Source organism: Aphelocoma coerulescens, chromosome 10, assembly GCF_041296385.1.
Source record: "Aphelocoma coerulescens isolate FSJ_1873_10779 chromosome 10, UR_Acoe_1.0, whole genome shotgun sequence".
NCBI classification, from domain to species: Eukaryota; Metazoa; Chordata; class Aves; order Passeriformes; family Corvidae; genus Aphelocoma; species Aphelocoma coerulescens.
Window position 1 is genome coordinate 3,076,179 of NC_091024.1, and position 16,608 is coordinate 3,092,786.

Genomic DNA, 16,608 nt, shown 5'->3' on the forward strand with positions numbered 1-16,608 from the left:
GAGCTTATTGAGTGTGCAGTCAGAAGTACATACTGTGTAAGGCTTATTGATTGCCATGGTGGTTCTGACATCTTTGAAGCAAATTGTGCTTTGGATGTTACATGTCTTTTTGTTTTATCCAATATCAACCTATGAGAGCAGCTTAACTGTGTTAAACCAAATGTCTCCTTAGTGCCATGTACTGTCTCAGGAGGCAATACCTATGGAACAGTTCAAGTCTCCAGAGTATTCTCTCATCCTGTAATTGTGTGAAGTTGGGGGGATATTCTGAACCAAGGGTGGCATCTTTATAGGCATGTAAGGTTTTTACAGCCCTGTAAATGAAGGAGATTGTATCTAAGTTCACTTTTTTACTAGCTCTCCTTTACAAGGCTCTACCTTGTTGTTTATTTGTTGTAGGTTGGCTCCCTGGAACAGGCTATGTTGGATGCCCTTGTGATGGACAGAGTTGCATTTGTGAAACTTCTGATTGAAAACGGAGTAAGCATGCACAAATTTCTTACAATTCCCAGGCTGGAAGAACTTTATAACACAGTAAGTAGATGATTGCTTTTTAAGCTGCTTTTAGAACAGTTTTTTGGTTGCTCAGCCTGTTGTATCCTGAGTCGTGTGCAGCAATCTGAAGGGTGTGGGGTGTTGGTAGGGAAGGCTCCTGTGTACAAGGTTAGAGTTGGGAAGTGGATGCTGTTGGCTGCTGTGCTCTGCCCCAGCAGCACCAGAATTGTCTGTCAGCAGGGTTTGGTGCTAGGGATAGACACGAAAGGGAGAATTGCAGCTCTGCTGTGGACACCACACAAAGTGTGCAAACCGCAGTGGGGAAGAGAATGAGAGAAAGTCACGTGGGTGAAACTTGTGCCCAGAATATGAGGTCTACAGGGCTTCATAGGATGGATTCTGTCTGTGGCAGTTAACATCGTAACAGTTCTAAAAAGAGTTTAATTTGTTAACCTGCATAGTTATAATTATTACTTAGAAAAATTTTGTTGCTGTAGGTGTTGATCTAAGAATTCCAAGGTAATTTTGATATCAGTTAAGTATCCAACAGGACAGAACAAAGAACCTTCCACCAAAAATTAGCTGATGTGAGTAGTACACAAATACGGCTTAGGTTTGTGTTAAGTCTCATTATTTGCTTTTGACAAAAAAAAAAAAAAGAGAATGAATTCTTTAGTTAATATATCTCTATAAGGAAGCTTCCTTGAGAAGTTAATAAAATATAAATAAATATAATAAATTATCTTTCTATATTTTTAATTACTGTTTTAAATTCATGTCTTGTGGTGTTGCTGTTGCACACTAATTTCTCGTTCCAAATTTTTCTCCTGTTTTTTTTATAAAGAAACAAGGCCCAACTAACCCAACACTCTTTCATCTGGTTCGGGACGTCAAACAGGTATGCTGTCAATGTAAAAATCTGTCAAGCAAAGGGTTTGGTTAATTTCTTATATTTGATTATCAATTTGATCTGAAGTTTATGAATTAATTTTTATTGTAAGTATTAAGCTACCTCTGCAGACATTTTGGTAGTTTGCAATACTTCTGTTGTATGCTTGGTGCCCTGCTGCCTAAAAGATGTTAAACCCAAAGGGTGTTGTCTTTCATCTTTCTTTTGACTGTTTTCCTTCTTGGGGGGATTGAAAGCTGATGCTCCCAGTGTGGAGTAATTCTGGCTGTTAAAACAATAGACAAAAAAACCTCCAGTGTCTCCCCCATCAGTGGAATGAGTATCTGTTCTGTTAGGGGAGTTCATATAGAAAAGAAGGTGTAACCTGGTCTTTCTTTAAAAGTAACTGTTGAGCATGCAGATGCTTTTTTGGTTTTATGTTGGAGGGGTTTTTTGTCATGAAAGGCTTCTTTTTTATATTATTATTTAGAGCTGTGATAAAACATGTAGAAACACTCTAAGCAAGTTTAATAGTATACCTTGAAAAAGTAAAAATACCTTTTGTATTCCTAGGGAAATCTTCCTCCAGGGTATAAAATCAACCTGATTGATGTGGGACTGGTTATTGAATATCTGATGGGAGGAACCTACAGATGCACCTATACAAGGAAACGCTTTAGAGCGATCTACAACAGTCTCAGCGGCAACAATCGGGTACGTGCACTTGGGTAACAGCACACTTCTTCTCAGTTCAAAAACCCCAAACCTCTGTGTTTTGTAGAATAATTGAATGCATGTTGTTCTTGTCAATGGACTGGTTCTTTTAAACACAGTAGTAAGGGCTATGAGAGCAGCTGAGAACCATCTTGGGATTGAGGGCAAACAACAGGTTTTGTTCTCCTCAGCCTTGTTCTAGCACATCCTAATTCCTTCTCTGTGATTCCCTCTTTTTCTAATCATAGGGGAAGAATGGACACTACCGATGCAGATTCACCAGGGCTTAGGATACAGATATTTTAGCTTCTTGTGCAAGCTACACTAACCAACAAGTGTAACTGCCTATTTAGTGACTTCTTAAAACTAACGAAAACAAACAAGAAACCATGTTAAATATCCAGTGAAAATTCTGATTGTGCTGTTGTGTAAGTTCATCAATGTGTCAGTAACCAAACCCCTTCTTCTTTTTGCAGAGATCTGGGCGAAATCCTTCAAGTACTACTCCTCAGATGTGTAAAAGCCATGAGTCTTTTGGTAACAGGGCAGACAAGAAAGAAAAAATGCGCCATAATCATTTCATCAAAACAGCACAGCCATACAAACCAAAGGTAGGGGTGGTGAGAAGAACACAGTGGGGTTTATTTCAAGACCCTAAGAGTGGGGAGCCTGCTGGAAATCCAAGTGCCACTGGAGTCTGAGTAACAGCAATTGCACTGATTTTGGTGAAGCTGGAATTTCGACTTTGCTTTTGTACTTGGTTCTAAACTGCAGCCTTTGTACAGGATTCTGTAAAGGGTGTTTCTGTATAGTAGGCTTGTGGATAAGCTTTATATGTTAAGGACCAAACAGCTTATCTTTGACACAGTTCTAGTAATGAGGGTGGGACTTACATGGCTTGGTAGACAGAGCAAGATTTGGCCATGTGTTACTACTACAAGCAGTTTCCATGAGTTTCTTCGTTTGTATGTAGGTATATTAGTTACTGCTTTTCTTTGATCTATAATTCAAATTAATTCAGTCTCAGTTATTAAAATGAGTTGGACTCAACTGAAGTTTTTAAACAAAAGTTCCAGCTGCTTTTCAAGTCTTCAAAATTCTTCTTTTCTCTTTTTATAATTATTTGTAATTTGGTATTGGATCGCTCAGCGTTTTATTTCAAGTTACGTAATGACCAAGTAGAGCAACTTGAAATGTGATTTTGTGGTTTTATTTTAAAGATTGACACTGGTGCAGAAGAGGGAAAAAAGAAAAGAACCAAAGATGAAATAGTTGACATAGATGATCCTGAAACGAGACGTTTTGCTTATCCTCTGAACGAGCTGTTGCTGTGGGCAGTGCTGATGAAGAGGCAGAAGATGGCCCTTTTCTTCTGGCAGCACGGCGAGGAGTCCATGGCCAAGGCTTTGGTGGCTTGCAAAGTGTATCGCTCCATGGCATATGAGGCGAAACAAAGTGACCTTGTTGATGACACTTCAGAAGAACTGAAGCAGTATTCCAAGTAAATTACATTGCAATTGTTCAAAATATTTTCTTGGCATCTACAAGAAAAGTAGTGGGCTGCTTATTGAAAAAAGCACAAATTGTTCTGTTAGCATGCTTGGAGGCAATTCTATTTTGCAAAAAGTTTTAAGTGGGACTGTAGTAGAAGCTTTATAATAGATATTGCTCTTTCTTGAGGGCTGTTAGAAGTCTTGATTTGTAGTCAAATTAGGAGACTCAATGTGCCATTTTCTTCTGTGTAATCTCTGTGCATGTTCTAACAGCTGTTTTAGCATGCATGTTTTTAACAGAAGTCACACACTGACACATTGTAGTTACAAATTACAGTGTCTCTGTACAGAAGGGACAAATAATGGTCCCTTCAAGTTGTGCAGGTTGGGAATTTGTTCATACAAGAAAATTCACGCTAAACTCATGGTCATTTCTATAGCTGCTATATTTTGTTTTGTTGGTTTTTTCTTCATTTTAGTGAGTTTGGTCAGCTGGCAGTTGAGCTGTTAGAGCAGTCCTTCCGACAAGACGAAACAATGGCAATGAAATTACTGACATATGAACTTAAAAACTGGAGCAACTCCACTTGTCTGAAGCTGGCAGTGTCCTCGAGGCTCCGGCCCTTTGTAGCACACACCTGCACACAGATGTTGTTGTCGGATATGTGGATGGGAAGGCTGAACATGAGGAAGAATTCATGGTACAAAGTAAGCACTGTTGCAGTTTCTTGGTGTGAAAAGGGTCAGTGGAGTTTAAAGGGAAGAAAAGTGTGTGTTTAAATGCTGTTAGTGTAAAGCTTTCACAACTATAGCTTTTATTAATAAATCCTGTAAACCAGTCTCCTGTAACATAATCAAAACTGGAATATTTGTTGTAAACTCTTCTTTTGACACTCTATTATCTTTTCAAATAAGGTACAGAAATATAGAAGGCAAAAACCAGGCAAGTAGCCTTTAATCAGAGGCTTAAAGAGATCATGTGAATACTAATCCACTACTAAAAACATAGTAGTAACAAACCTTAACAGATGGAAAACTTGTTGTAAGACTGTAGTTTCATGCATTTTGGCTTTTTACAGGGAGAACATAAGACTTGATGTAAAAAAGCTTTATGAATATCCTATTTTGGAGGAACTGAGTAAAAGCAGGGCACAGATCGAAACAAGGGTAGGCAAATTGGGGACAGGTTTTCCAGTGGTGCCCTTTGTGTGGTATAGATATAGATCAGTTATGATCTAGACAGAGATAATTGATGTAGATCAATTGAACCAAAATGGGAGTTGCATATTTCTTTGAGATGGTGTACCAAAACCTAATTGTTGCTAGAAATATAAGGAAATAAAACTTTCCGACAAAATTCCTACAAGCATCATTTAACTTGTGACCTACTAAAATCCTCTTTATAACTGATTAACTGTTTTCTTGCTTGCTTTGTAACAGGCTAATTACAGTAAATAGCTTTCACTTACTCTCTTCATCTATGCCTTAGCTCATTTTTTTACCATAAACTGAAAAAAAAAAAAAGCCCCAAACAAAACTTACACTGCTTCCCTCTCCCCCCACAAACCACAACTTTATATATGCTTCTAAAATGTACTTTAACAATACACAGTTCCAGAGTTTCTGGGGTTGGATTAAATAACAGAGTCCAAAGACAAGATCTCTGTCTTCAGGCTTGGAGTACATTCTTTCTAGTAGCCTTGAATTTTGGAATTTGTTGGTTTTTCCCATTTCCTGTGTTTTCAAGTCAGGAAACACTCTGTCTGTGGGATCCTAAGCTCTTAAGTGTATATCCAAGTAATAACAACTAATTATTTTCTACATTTTTTCCCTAAATAACAAGCAAGTGAAATTTAAATAATTAATTTTCAGAAGCTGTTCTGTGTTGTTGTCTTCTGGTGCTTTAATGTACTCCTGAACTATTTACACTTAGTCTTCATCTTTTCCAGGTGATACTGAGTATTCTGCTCCCTCCTGCTATACTGCTGCTGGAATATAAGACCAAGGCTGAAATGTCACATATTCCTCAGTCTCAAGATGCACATCAGATGGCAATGGATGACAGTGAGAACAACTTCCAGACTGCAGCAGATGAAATACCAATGGTAACGTGGGGCAGGGGGAGACATTAAAAACAGTATTCCTCACTTTAATAATTACATTTTTAAGTCAGAGCAGAAGTGAAATTGAGTGCCAAAAAGCATGTATTTTTGTGTGGGAAGTTAACAGTCCTTTTATTTTAGGAGGTTTTTAAAGAAGTGAGGATCTTGGACAGTACTTTCGAAAAGCATGACATGGAGACTCCAGCAAAACCCAAAAGACTCCCAATTACACAGAAGTTTTATGCATTTTATCATGCTCCAATTGTGAAGTTTTGGTTTAATACGGTGAGTTTTTTTCTGTGTGTAGTGTGTATTTTATTTGGAAATGTAGCACAGATTTTTAAGTTCTTTTCCCAACATGTAACTCTGATTCAATCAATGTTAAGCACTTTCCAAAAAGCAGACAGAAAACCCCTTATCTTGCTAAGCTGGAAATGAGAAATACTTGATTTTATAAAACTGCATATGCATGTGCTGTGCCCTGTGATTTGGGTTTTTTAAAATTCTGTTCTGAGTAATTAATTTCATCATTTGCTATCAGGAGTTCTATAACCATTTATTAGTCTGAAGTGTTCATGCACAGCTTCATTTCAATCACTGTAATAGAAATGCTAGAATTTGTACTGAAGGAAAATAGCTGTAATAAGAGCAAAGCTTTTCTAACAATAAATAGCTTATTACAGCTCTTTTTCCTTTTCTAAGATGAAAATGTTTGTATTCCCTTATAAATAATAACTTGTCTGTTTAAAGGGGTAAATATAGTCCTGTAATCCTACTTGGAGCTTTTATTGTATACCACATCAAAAGATTCCATGTGCATCTGTAAAGGATCCTTCAGTAATTATATGTATATGCTTTATTTGGTTTTTCAGTTGGCATACTTAGGATTCCTTATGCTCTACACATTTGTGGTTCTTGTAAAAATGGAAGAATTACCATCTGTTCAGGAGTGGATTGTTATTGCTTACATTTTCACATCAGCAATTGAGAAAATTCGTGAGGTATGCCTGTAACAGTCTGGGATTTTAGCCTTTTTTTGTCAGTTAAAACAGTATACTTTAAACTATTATTCTATAAACAAGAAAACCTAAGAAACTTCAAGCATCAGAGTACACGATGCAATACCTTTATCTTAAACCTATTTTATTTTTGCAAGCATAAAAATGCTAGTGATTCATGTATTTCACTGTTGGTCCCTGTGCAATAAATGTGAGCTGTCCTGACCTTCATTTCTTTTACAGATTTTTATGTCAGAGGCTGGGAAGATTAATCAGAAGATCAAAGTGTGGTTCAGTGACTACTTCAATATCAGTGACACAGTTGCCATTGTCACTTTCTTTATTGGGTTTGCATTAAGATTTGGAGCCAAGGGGAATTTTGGAGAAAACACTTACAGAGAAAATTATGTCTTTGTTGCTGGAAGAATAACTTACTGTCTCAATATAATTTTTTGGTATGTGCGATTACTGGATTTTCTAGCTGTAAATCAACAGGCTGGCCCTTATGTTATGATGATTGGGAAAATGGTAAGTACTATGTTTGTTACTGATTTTTTTTTCCCAACTGCATCCATTTACAACTTCTCTCATAGTTTTAAGTAGTAAAAAGTTTCTTATCCTGCTGTAATAGGATAGTAACTTGGTGTGCAGAATTAGCTAGCTGGAATATAACTTAGACTGTTCCAAAACAAGCACTGATCATAAGGCTTCCTTTATGGAGCTATCTCTGTCACAGAAATGTAAGAAAATGGCAAATCTTCTTTCTCTGACCTGTTTTGTTCTTGGATGTCAGAGACTTAAATGAATATGATGAAGGCTTTGTCTTGATTCAGCCTCCCATTTAGGTCCCATTTATAGCCTTTGTGCTCTTTAGGTCAAAACGTTTAACTTGTTCTGTGTCCTAAACCACCTTCATGGTTTTGTGCTATGGAAAACTGGGAATAGACTGTGCTTGTCATCTCACACAGAAAATACTAAAGTTGTTTAAACTTCAAGTTAAATAACCTAGCTCTACTGTCAGTAGCTATTCTAAATGTTAAAAAGCATCTTAAGGCTTGAGAGCTGTGTATATGAATGTGGAAGGGGCTTTTGTGTTTCTTCCCTCTATAAAATGGTTCCTACAAAACTGAACCCTGTCATTCCTTAAAAACAAGGGCATCAAGTTGCTCATTTCTCACTTTGATTTCTTGCAAGAGGCATAGGTTCTGTGTTCCTGCCCTTGGAAAACTCTACTTCTGGTTTTTGTGCAGCTATTGAGCACATTTAGGAAGGAATGTTTCTCTTTGTCAGCTGCTCCTTGTGTATGTGTAGTATTCAAGTTGAAAGGGTCAATTGCCTTTGACCAAGGATACTAAATACGTAAGAAAGGACAGGAAAAAACCCAATAGTTTTGGGGTTTTTTTACAGGGCTTGTTATTGGACAGAATTTTCTGAGTGAATATTTGTGTCCTGGACTCTCTTCCTTATATAATACATAGAATTTCTCAAGTGTACACTGTCACTGTAAAAGTTTTTAAGTTGTGAGATCATAGTTATGACCTCGTGGATTAACTGACTTTTTTGTGTTTATAGGTGGCCAACATGTTTTACATTGTGGTGATTATGGCACTTGTACTACTTAGTTTTGGTGTTCCCAGGAAGGCAATACTGTATCCTCATGAGGCACCCTCTTGGACTCTTGCTAGAGATATTGTGTTTCATCCATACTGGATGATTTTTGGTGAAGTCTATGCCTATGAGATTGATGGTAAGATACTGCAATTATGAAGCAAGTAAAGAGAAAACTTACTCTGATAAGGTCTTCTCAAAACCTTACAAAATTCCCAGTACTGTTGGCATTGATTCCATTCGTTGGATTATCTCCCTTTTGTGGGTTGCAGCTCTGTAATTATGTGACCTGACTTTTCATTTTCTTTTATCAAACTTGATTGGCTTAGAATGAAAACTACATAATCACAATTTCTTAAAAGGCTATTCCTAGCAAGATTTTGGAATTCTGCCCCACAGCTATCATGACAAAATTTTGGCTGTGATGGTGTAGTATGCTTTTTTAAAAAAGCCAATCAGATAATTATAGCATAGTATCAGCCAGAAACATTCTCAGGTGTTTTTCTGCCATGTTCCTAAATGCATGGAGACATTTTGAATTGCAGAACCAGTGCTTGATAGTTGGTTGTTGCAAACTGTTAAGTGACTTTTTTTTTTTTCCTGTGTTTGTCTATACCTGCTGGGAGATCTAAAAGATGTACATGTCTTCTCTGTATCTTTTTTTCCCACACAGTATGTGCAAATAATTCTGATGAAAAAGTTGCTCATCTCTGTGGCCCAGGAACATGGTTGACCCCGTTTCTTCAAGCTGTCTACCTCTTTGTACAGTATATAATCATGGTTAATCTCCTTATTGCATTTTTCAAGTGAGTATATAGATAATAGTTAATTTTTGCTGATAATTTGACAAGTTTCTATTTCATTGCAATAAGATGACAAGATAAGAACTGATGCCAGATCAAAGCAATCCCATTTCCTGAAAGTTTTTTCAGTTTCCAAGGCTGGTCTTTGTCTCATCCTCACTGCAAGCCCATGGCTATGTTAGGGAAGTGTGTGATGTGACTGGCTCACATCTCATCTGTGAGGTCAGGGGAATCAGAAGTTCAAGGAAGTTTGAAGGCATTTTGTAACTTTTCTTTGTCAGAAAACAAACAGAATTGTTTCTTTGTCTTTATATTGACTGTTGTTCCTAAATTCATTTAACATTCTCCAGTTGATTGAGTCCAATTGTACTAAGTTGGACTAACTGTACTAAGTTGTACAGTTCTCTGCAAGTGTTTGATTTATGAGCATAAGGAGCTCACAAACACTGAGGAAGGCAGACTGTAGAATTAACGTGGTGTGATATAAAATTCTGGTTTTAGTTAGAAATAGTTAATTTTTTTGTTCAGCAAACTTGAAATTTGATCTCTCTGTAATTTATTTTTGAGTAAAGGTACTGAGATGTTACCTGATGGGAGAATTTTTTTAACCCTCTCTTTGCTCTGGATCATGGTGTTCTCTTGAACATGTTTCCAACTTCCACAAAAATAATTTTGCAGCAGAAAACAAGTTCATGCTTTTGTCTGTTAACTGGCTTCAGAACTCAAGATTGTTATCAAAGTGTTAAAAAAGCAAACAATATCCAACAACCACCAAACAAACACCAGCAACTCCCCACCACCCCAAAAACCACCTTGATGTGTTAATACTGTTCTGTTCCCTTTCAGCAACGTGTATTTACAAGTCAAGGCAATTTCAAACATTGTGTGGAAGTATCAGCGCTATCATTTCATTATGGCCTACCATGAAAAACCTGTTCTGCCTCCACCACTGATCATTCTTAGCCACATGGCTTCCCTGTTCTGCTGTATATGTAAAAGAAGGAAGACAGACAAGACTTCAGATGGGCCAAGTATGAACAGTTACCCAAAAAATTGCAGTAATGTTTTTGCTATGGTTAAAGCAACCTGTCAGAAAAGTGCCATGTTCTTGGTTATAATGTGTATTGTGAAGAAAGTCAAAGTGGGTCTTCATTTTCTGTGTTTGCAGTATTGGTAATTCTTTTGAAAAGCACTGTGCTTTCCTCAAGGGTATAGTGCCAGCCCCTAGAAATCTCCAGTAAAGCTAACTTACAATACAAACTAACAGATTAGATTTCCTGTTACTGCTAATGGAGAAGAGGTGGGTTTTTTTCCTTCTGTAAAACTTCTTTGAAACTTAAAAGGCAGGGAATTCCACAGAGAATAAAATCCAGCTAAGGAATCTAGCTTCTGCCTCAAAGATAAAGGGATTAAAGGGTAGGAGCATAAGGAATGATAAAATTGTACACAGATCCTCTCAGAATTACTATTTTCATTTTGTTTTATTGCCAGTCTTTGACCTTGAGAACTTTTTTTGCAATGACAGGGGGAAGGGTCGTAGGTGGCACTCTGGTGGGGTTTTTTGGTTTGTTTGGGTTTTTTTGTTTTTGTTGTGGCTCTTTATTGTTAACACCCTTTGTAGAGTTGTGACTGCTAGTTTTCAGCACCTGTACAACTTCATTACATATGTGTCATCTGAACTGTTGGTCTCTCTTTAGAGCTCTTCCTGACAGAAGAAGATCAGAAGAAACTTCATGATTTTGAAGAGCTGTGTGTTGAGATGTATTTCAATGAAAAGGATGATAAATTTCATTCTGGAAGTGAGGAGAGGATTCGAGTCACATTTGAACGGTAGAATATTTACAAGTAAAATTTCTGAATAGAGAATTAGAACTTTTACAGGTTTTTTTTAATGTAGTTTAAGGGGGGAGAAATGCAGCTTAAGGACATAAAGTGTTTATGCAAATTTTATATGGTATCTTTCCATTGCTATGCAGAAACTGGTAATGTGATGCTTCTTGGTCTGTAGAAGCACTCAGTAAATTGAGGCAATTGTATTATTTAGTTTCCCGTGATGTTTTAAGAAACTGATAGATTTCAGAAAATGCTGTAGGCTCTCTATTGATAAGTGTTTTCATTCTGTGATTCAGAAGTATGTACAAATGTTGTACTACAAAACAGTCCAATACTATTGTATCATTGTGACATTTCAGAGTTGGTTTTCCCCCTGATTAAATGGGCAGAAAGGGTTATAATCATGTTTCTTTTGCATATCGAGAAAAATACCTTTCATATCCACTTCATAATTTTGATTTTTCTTAGGGTGGAACAAATGTGCATTCAGATAAAGGAAGTTGGTGATCGTGTCAACTACATTAAAAGGTCATTGCAGTCTTTAGATTCACAGATTGGCCACCTCCAGGATCTGTCTGCTCTAACTGTGGATACTCTGAAAACACTGACTGCGCAGAAAGCTTCAGAAGCCAGCAAGGTTCATAATGAAATCACACGGGAATTGAGCATTTCAAAACATTTGGCACAAAATCTCATTGAGGATGGCTCTCTCAGATCATCTGTGTGGAAGAAGCACAGCATTGGAAATGTCTTTGGTTCTTTTCCACAAGGAGGCCTTGAGAGTAATAACGCTTTACTCTGTAACATTTCTATACGAGATGACAAAGAAGTCCAGCATAAGACAATTGGTCAGGAGTTGGCTCTGGTTCCCCGAAGAGAAGAAAAAAACTTCCAAGAGGCAGGTTCCTCAGGCAGTGCCTTATTTTCAAATGCTGTTTCCCCTCCAGAACTTCGCCAACGAATACAGGCTGCAGAGATCTCAAAATCCACTAGTAAAAGTAAAAAATTAGGCAACTCATCCAACAGCATGCCACATGTAACATCCCCAACAGCCAAGTTTTTTGTTAGCACTCCATCTCGACCCAGTTGCAAAAGTCAGCTGGAATCTTCAGCAAAGCATGAAGAGACTGTTTTCTCTAAGGCTACAGAAGGAGATAATAATGTAGAATTTGGTGCTTTTGTGGGTAAGTATAACAAAGTAGATTCTGAATGTCCTGAAGTCATTATTAGCTGCTCTTATCCTCTTGCTTCTGGCTCTGCTTGCCTTGCTTTCACCCAACCTTGTGTTGAAAATGGAGGATACGTTAATTGTGGTTTTATTCATGATGAGAGTGACACTAATGATAACTACAGCTGCAGAGTTGACAAATGTGCTCACCAGTCCCCTGTCAAGTTAGCGAAGAACAAGCCCCAAACGAAGTTCTCTTTGTCAACGGGCGACTTGATGTCAACAGTCAACTGTTGCGGCTCACGTGGAAAATTGAATATTAAAGATGAACTTTCCAAAAGTCAGCATGTCCATGCAATGGAACTGCAAACCCGAGATTTATGTTCTAACATCCTTATGGGACTGCTTCATAAACTGTGGACCAAATCTAAGCCACAAGGTTTGACTTACCAAGAATTGTATGGTATTTTGGGTGTATTCCGGTTGCAGGTGACTTTATTCTACCATTTTGCTCTGCTTTTTTTGCATTTAACATCTCTAATTTCCCTATGTTGCTTGAATGTTTTTTTTTAACTGAAATTATAATTTCTCCATAATTCTGTCATATAGACAATATTTTTCTGAAAAACATTATCCAGTTGTTGAGTATAGCAGCTTTGGGCAATTAGCAGCTGTACAACTCGGTATGGGCACTGTAGACAAACCTTTTGTGACTCATTATAAAGCTCCTACCTTCTGATTGCATAAATCAAAAATATTGTCTATTTCTTGACGTAATTACAGAACACTACTCAGGCTGGTGGAGTCCTGGACAAATATCTTTGTGGTATCTGTGTCAAGCTGAGGGTTCCTCCTATACTATATTTCTAAGCACTGTTACAACTGGGATCTTCCACTGTTGCCTAGGCTAACCTATGTTGGTGCAGTAATTTTGGAAGCTTCCAAAGTCCTTTAATTCAATACAACATTTTGCCTCCCCTCAAGTTCTGCTTAATAGTAAAAAAGTGGATGGTTTTGGTTAGTTACCTACATATTTGAATGGTAAAACAGTGGCAGATTCATTGCAAAATACAGGTGTGGGTTTACTAACTGATCCCTGTAAAGTAGATAATGCTTTAAGTATGCTTAGTGTTTAGTAGAAGATTGTAATCTGGAATTGTCAGGTTGCCTGCAGAGAGGGGTTGTCTTGCCCTAGCTGTTTAGGAATGTCTCAGTGTTTTCCAGAGATTTGCTGAGGTTGTATAAATTTAAATCTCTAGACAAGAGTTTATTCTACTGCTGTGAAACTTGGATTTCTAAGAAGTTACCTACATTAGCTATTTGTTTACAAGTGCCTCATGGTTGAAAAAAGAAAGCAAGGCTAAACAGAAATTATGGACAGTGATTGTACAGCTCTTATCTAATCTTTAAATGTACTTCACCACTAATAACTTTGAATACTAACTATACTTATTTACTGGAGCCAGATTTTTTGTATATGGTCCTCTGACACCTCTAGTATTTAGAACATACCCTTCCTTCTTACTGTCCACAATTTACAACACTTGTGATACCGTGCAGGTTTCAGTTGTGAAGCCAAATAGATTTTTGTTCATTATAAAGCCACATGCTTGGGAAAATTCTGAAAAGTATTTCTTGCAGCTGGGAGGATGAAGGGTATGTTGTAAAAGCTACCTCCAGGAAACTGTCTACTTCTCTTTCATTTGTCAAGCACACATAAAAGTACAGTAATTCAGGCCTTGTTCCTTTCCTGTGAGGAGCCTACGCTTGAGTAAAGTTTTAAAACATTAGCTTTACTTTTTGAATTGTGGTGCTCCACACCTCAGTGCAGGCAAGGCAATAGTCTCATATCAATATATTGTTACACTGATCTTTACTTTAGCGTGTTTGTCATGTCTTTCCTAGTGCAAACAGGCACACAGACCTTAGGTGGTTTGTAACCCTTTGCTATGGTGATGCAAACTATTGGCATGGTCAGAACACTGGAGGTTGCCTTTGATTTTGAATACTCTTTTTGAATTCACTGTGTCAAAGGTCACAGAGACAGCATGGACCTCCAGCGGTTCAAAGAGGCAGCCAGCAAAATGAAGGAAAGAAGTGTTGATATCGAGGTGAGCATGAAAGGCTTTGTCAGATATGTTAATGGGGGTCACTTTCTTTTAAACTGTAATGTCACAGTTCGTTTGGAAAAAGTCTAAGACCAAGTATCATCAAAAAACTTAAACACATTCCCTGCAGAATGCACTTTGCATCTGTTTCATGACTACAAAAAAAACAAATCCAGTGAAGATTCATGTAACCTTAACTGCCATCAAGTACTCTTGCTCCATAACAGGATACTCATGAAATAATAAACAAGCTCTGAGGTTATGAAAGTTAAGATGACTACAACTGTGAATTGAGATAAAATTAAGTATCCCATAATTAGTGTTTAATTAAACGTTTCACACTCATAAATTTCAAGATCAGCCTTTGGGAAGGCTAGAGTGATTTACATTATAATTTATAGAGCAAGATGACAGTGCATATGATTTTCAAAAGTGACAAAAATTGTTCAGTATGCTTCCAAGAAGAAAAAGCTTTTCTAATAAACTTGTCATAAACTGAGTAATTTCTGTTTCCTTAAGAATAATAAAAATGACTAAATGGAAAGTGATTAATCATAATAAACCTGCCTTCCAAGTACTATAGTGTGTGTATATGTATATATATGTGTGTGTATATATATATATATATATGAGATCTAGTTTTCTCTATGTAGCTGTTGAATTAGTACATACAAATTACTGTTTGCAGTTATCGTGCATTCAGGAGAGAATGTACCTTGAGAATTGCATTATGACCATTTGCAGGGTTTCTGTTCTGAGTTACTCCTTCTGATAAGGATAAAAGCTTTTTGTGTGTATTTTTGACACGGATTTTTTGGTGTTATTGTTAACAATTTACTTTGTTTCTTTGATAGGAGCAACAGGAAGACTTCAAAAAAGCTATATTGGAGGGTATAGAGACAACCAGACTTCAAGTACGTAAAGAAAGTTTCCATTTATTAGGGACATTATTTTTGACAGATACTAAAAGTATTCTTTAGTAAGGACACAGGTCTCTGTTCTTCTCTCATTATCTGGAAACTGGATGTTTCCTTGACATAGGTCTAAATAGTTTTAGTGTTTAGGGATGTAAAGAAATATTCTTCATGCACACAATCACACATTAGATACACATTTTGGAGACACACACACAGACAGAGGCCTCTGTATGTGTTTAGGTGTGTGGGGTGTATTCTGTAAGAGGGAAGGGTGAAAAAGGGTGGTAACAACTTCCTAACTGTTAGAAATCTAGGAATCAAAAGCAGGGCACAGTGAATTTTTATATTTCATTCAGGTCACCATTAGAGTTAATAGATGAGTAGGGAGGAATGCTCCAGCCCTGTGTCACTCTATGCACAGTCCTAGTTTGTGATGAAACCACCTTTCTCCCTTTTTGCAAAAGAAATACTTTTTTTGTCAAAAGTTGACCATCTCAGTATATATTCCAATAATGTGTAATTGCTATGAAGGAGTATGTCCATGAGGAAATTCCATTCATAACCAGTACGTTTTTATGTGGCAAGGGTTTACTGTGTTTTGTTCCTATTTTAAGTGGAACTTAAATTTTAGTTTAACTAAATTGAACTTTAGTTTCTGCCAGAGCCACATTCTTGTATGAGAATTGATAGCAACAAAGTGATGAGACAGATGAGCTGAACATGGTGCTTGTAGGGATCCAGTGTAATGGACATTTCTGTAGTTGTATCCTGTTGCAACAATCCCTTGCAAAGAACTCTTTTGGTGTGGGTCAGGAGTCTTAGTGTGTGCCTGAAAATGTTACAGCTGGTGGCTGCTGTGAGGGAGAGCATTTTAACTGAATTAATGCATTCAACGTGTGCATTTCTGTGCAGTGAGGTATTTGAAGTACATCCAGAAGTTTTGAAGAATCCTGGATTCTGGGCAGAAACCTGGCAGATTGTGTTCCAGGAGTAGTGGTTGAAAGCAATAATGATAATGACTGATGGTAGATGTAATTTTTTTTTTTTTTTGGTAGGGTCTTCAAGCTGACAGTGGTCTACGACAATCCAGTTCTTGTGGTGGGTTTGCTGACCCTCTGACAGCCCACTCAGAGCAGTGTAAGTCTGGTCTCTGTTCAGGTGACCTAATGATGTCCCTAACTTGCCTTGCCAATGGATATCCTAAGAAGATGCAAAGGAAACACAAAAGCTTAAATCATCTTGAAATATTTTCATGTTTGATCGTACTTGAATCTTCTCCTGCTTCTTGTGGTTCTTCTAGCCATGGCAGCTCAATTTTGTTACCTTGTATTTGCCACAGACAGCCAGAGTGGTAAAAAACGACGTGATCTAGTTAGGACTGCAAACTCCTTTTAAAGATCAGGTAGTTATGGGTCAGGCTTTTTTTACGAGAGCTATCTCATAAAAGCTGTCTGTTTGTTCACTGTTAGGAAATAGGTGA

At 37.3% G+C, this 16,608-nt stretch overlaps 1 protein-coding gene across 1 annotated transcript in view; it reads left to right on the forward strand.

Annotated features, from left to right (window-relative positions):
• Window positions 1-16,608, forward strand: part of TRPM7 (transient receptor potential cation channel subfamily M member 7) — a 52,411-nt gene that overhangs the window by 28,785 nt on the left and 7,018 nt on the right. Inside the window, exons 12-29 of the mRNA XM_069025413.1 lie at window positions 400-534; window positions 1,340-1,393; window positions 1,958-2,098; window positions 2,575-2,709; window positions 3,319-3,599; window positions 4,071-4,299; window positions 5,541-5,696; window positions 5,835-5,978; window positions 6,566-6,694; window positions 6,935-7,219; window positions 8,264-8,438; window positions 8,973-9,105; window positions 9,949-10,133; window positions 10,800-10,932; window positions 11,404-12,119; window positions 14,138-14,214; window positions 15,066-15,125; window positions 16,184-16,265. Of these exons, the coding sequence (XP_068881514.1) occupies window positions 400-534; window positions 1,340-1,393; window positions 1,958-2,098; window positions 2,575-2,709; window positions 3,319-3,599; window positions 4,071-4,299; window positions 5,541-5,696; window positions 5,835-5,978; window positions 6,566-6,694; window positions 6,935-7,219; window positions 8,264-8,438; window positions 8,973-9,105; window positions 9,949-10,133; window positions 10,800-10,932; window positions 11,404-12,119; window positions 14,138-14,214; window positions 15,066-15,125; window positions 16,184-16,265 (3,250 nt within the window). The remainder of the gene's footprint in view (window positions 1-399; window positions 535-1,339; window positions 1,394-1,957; window positions 2,099-2,574; window positions 2,710-3,318; window positions 3,600-4,070; window positions 4,300-5,540; window positions 5,697-5,834; window positions 5,979-6,565; window positions 6,695-6,934; window positions 7,220-8,263; window positions 8,439-8,972; window positions 9,106-9,948; window positions 10,134-10,799; window positions 10,933-11,403; window positions 12,120-14,137; window positions 14,215-15,065; window positions 15,126-16,183; window positions 16,266-16,608) is intronic.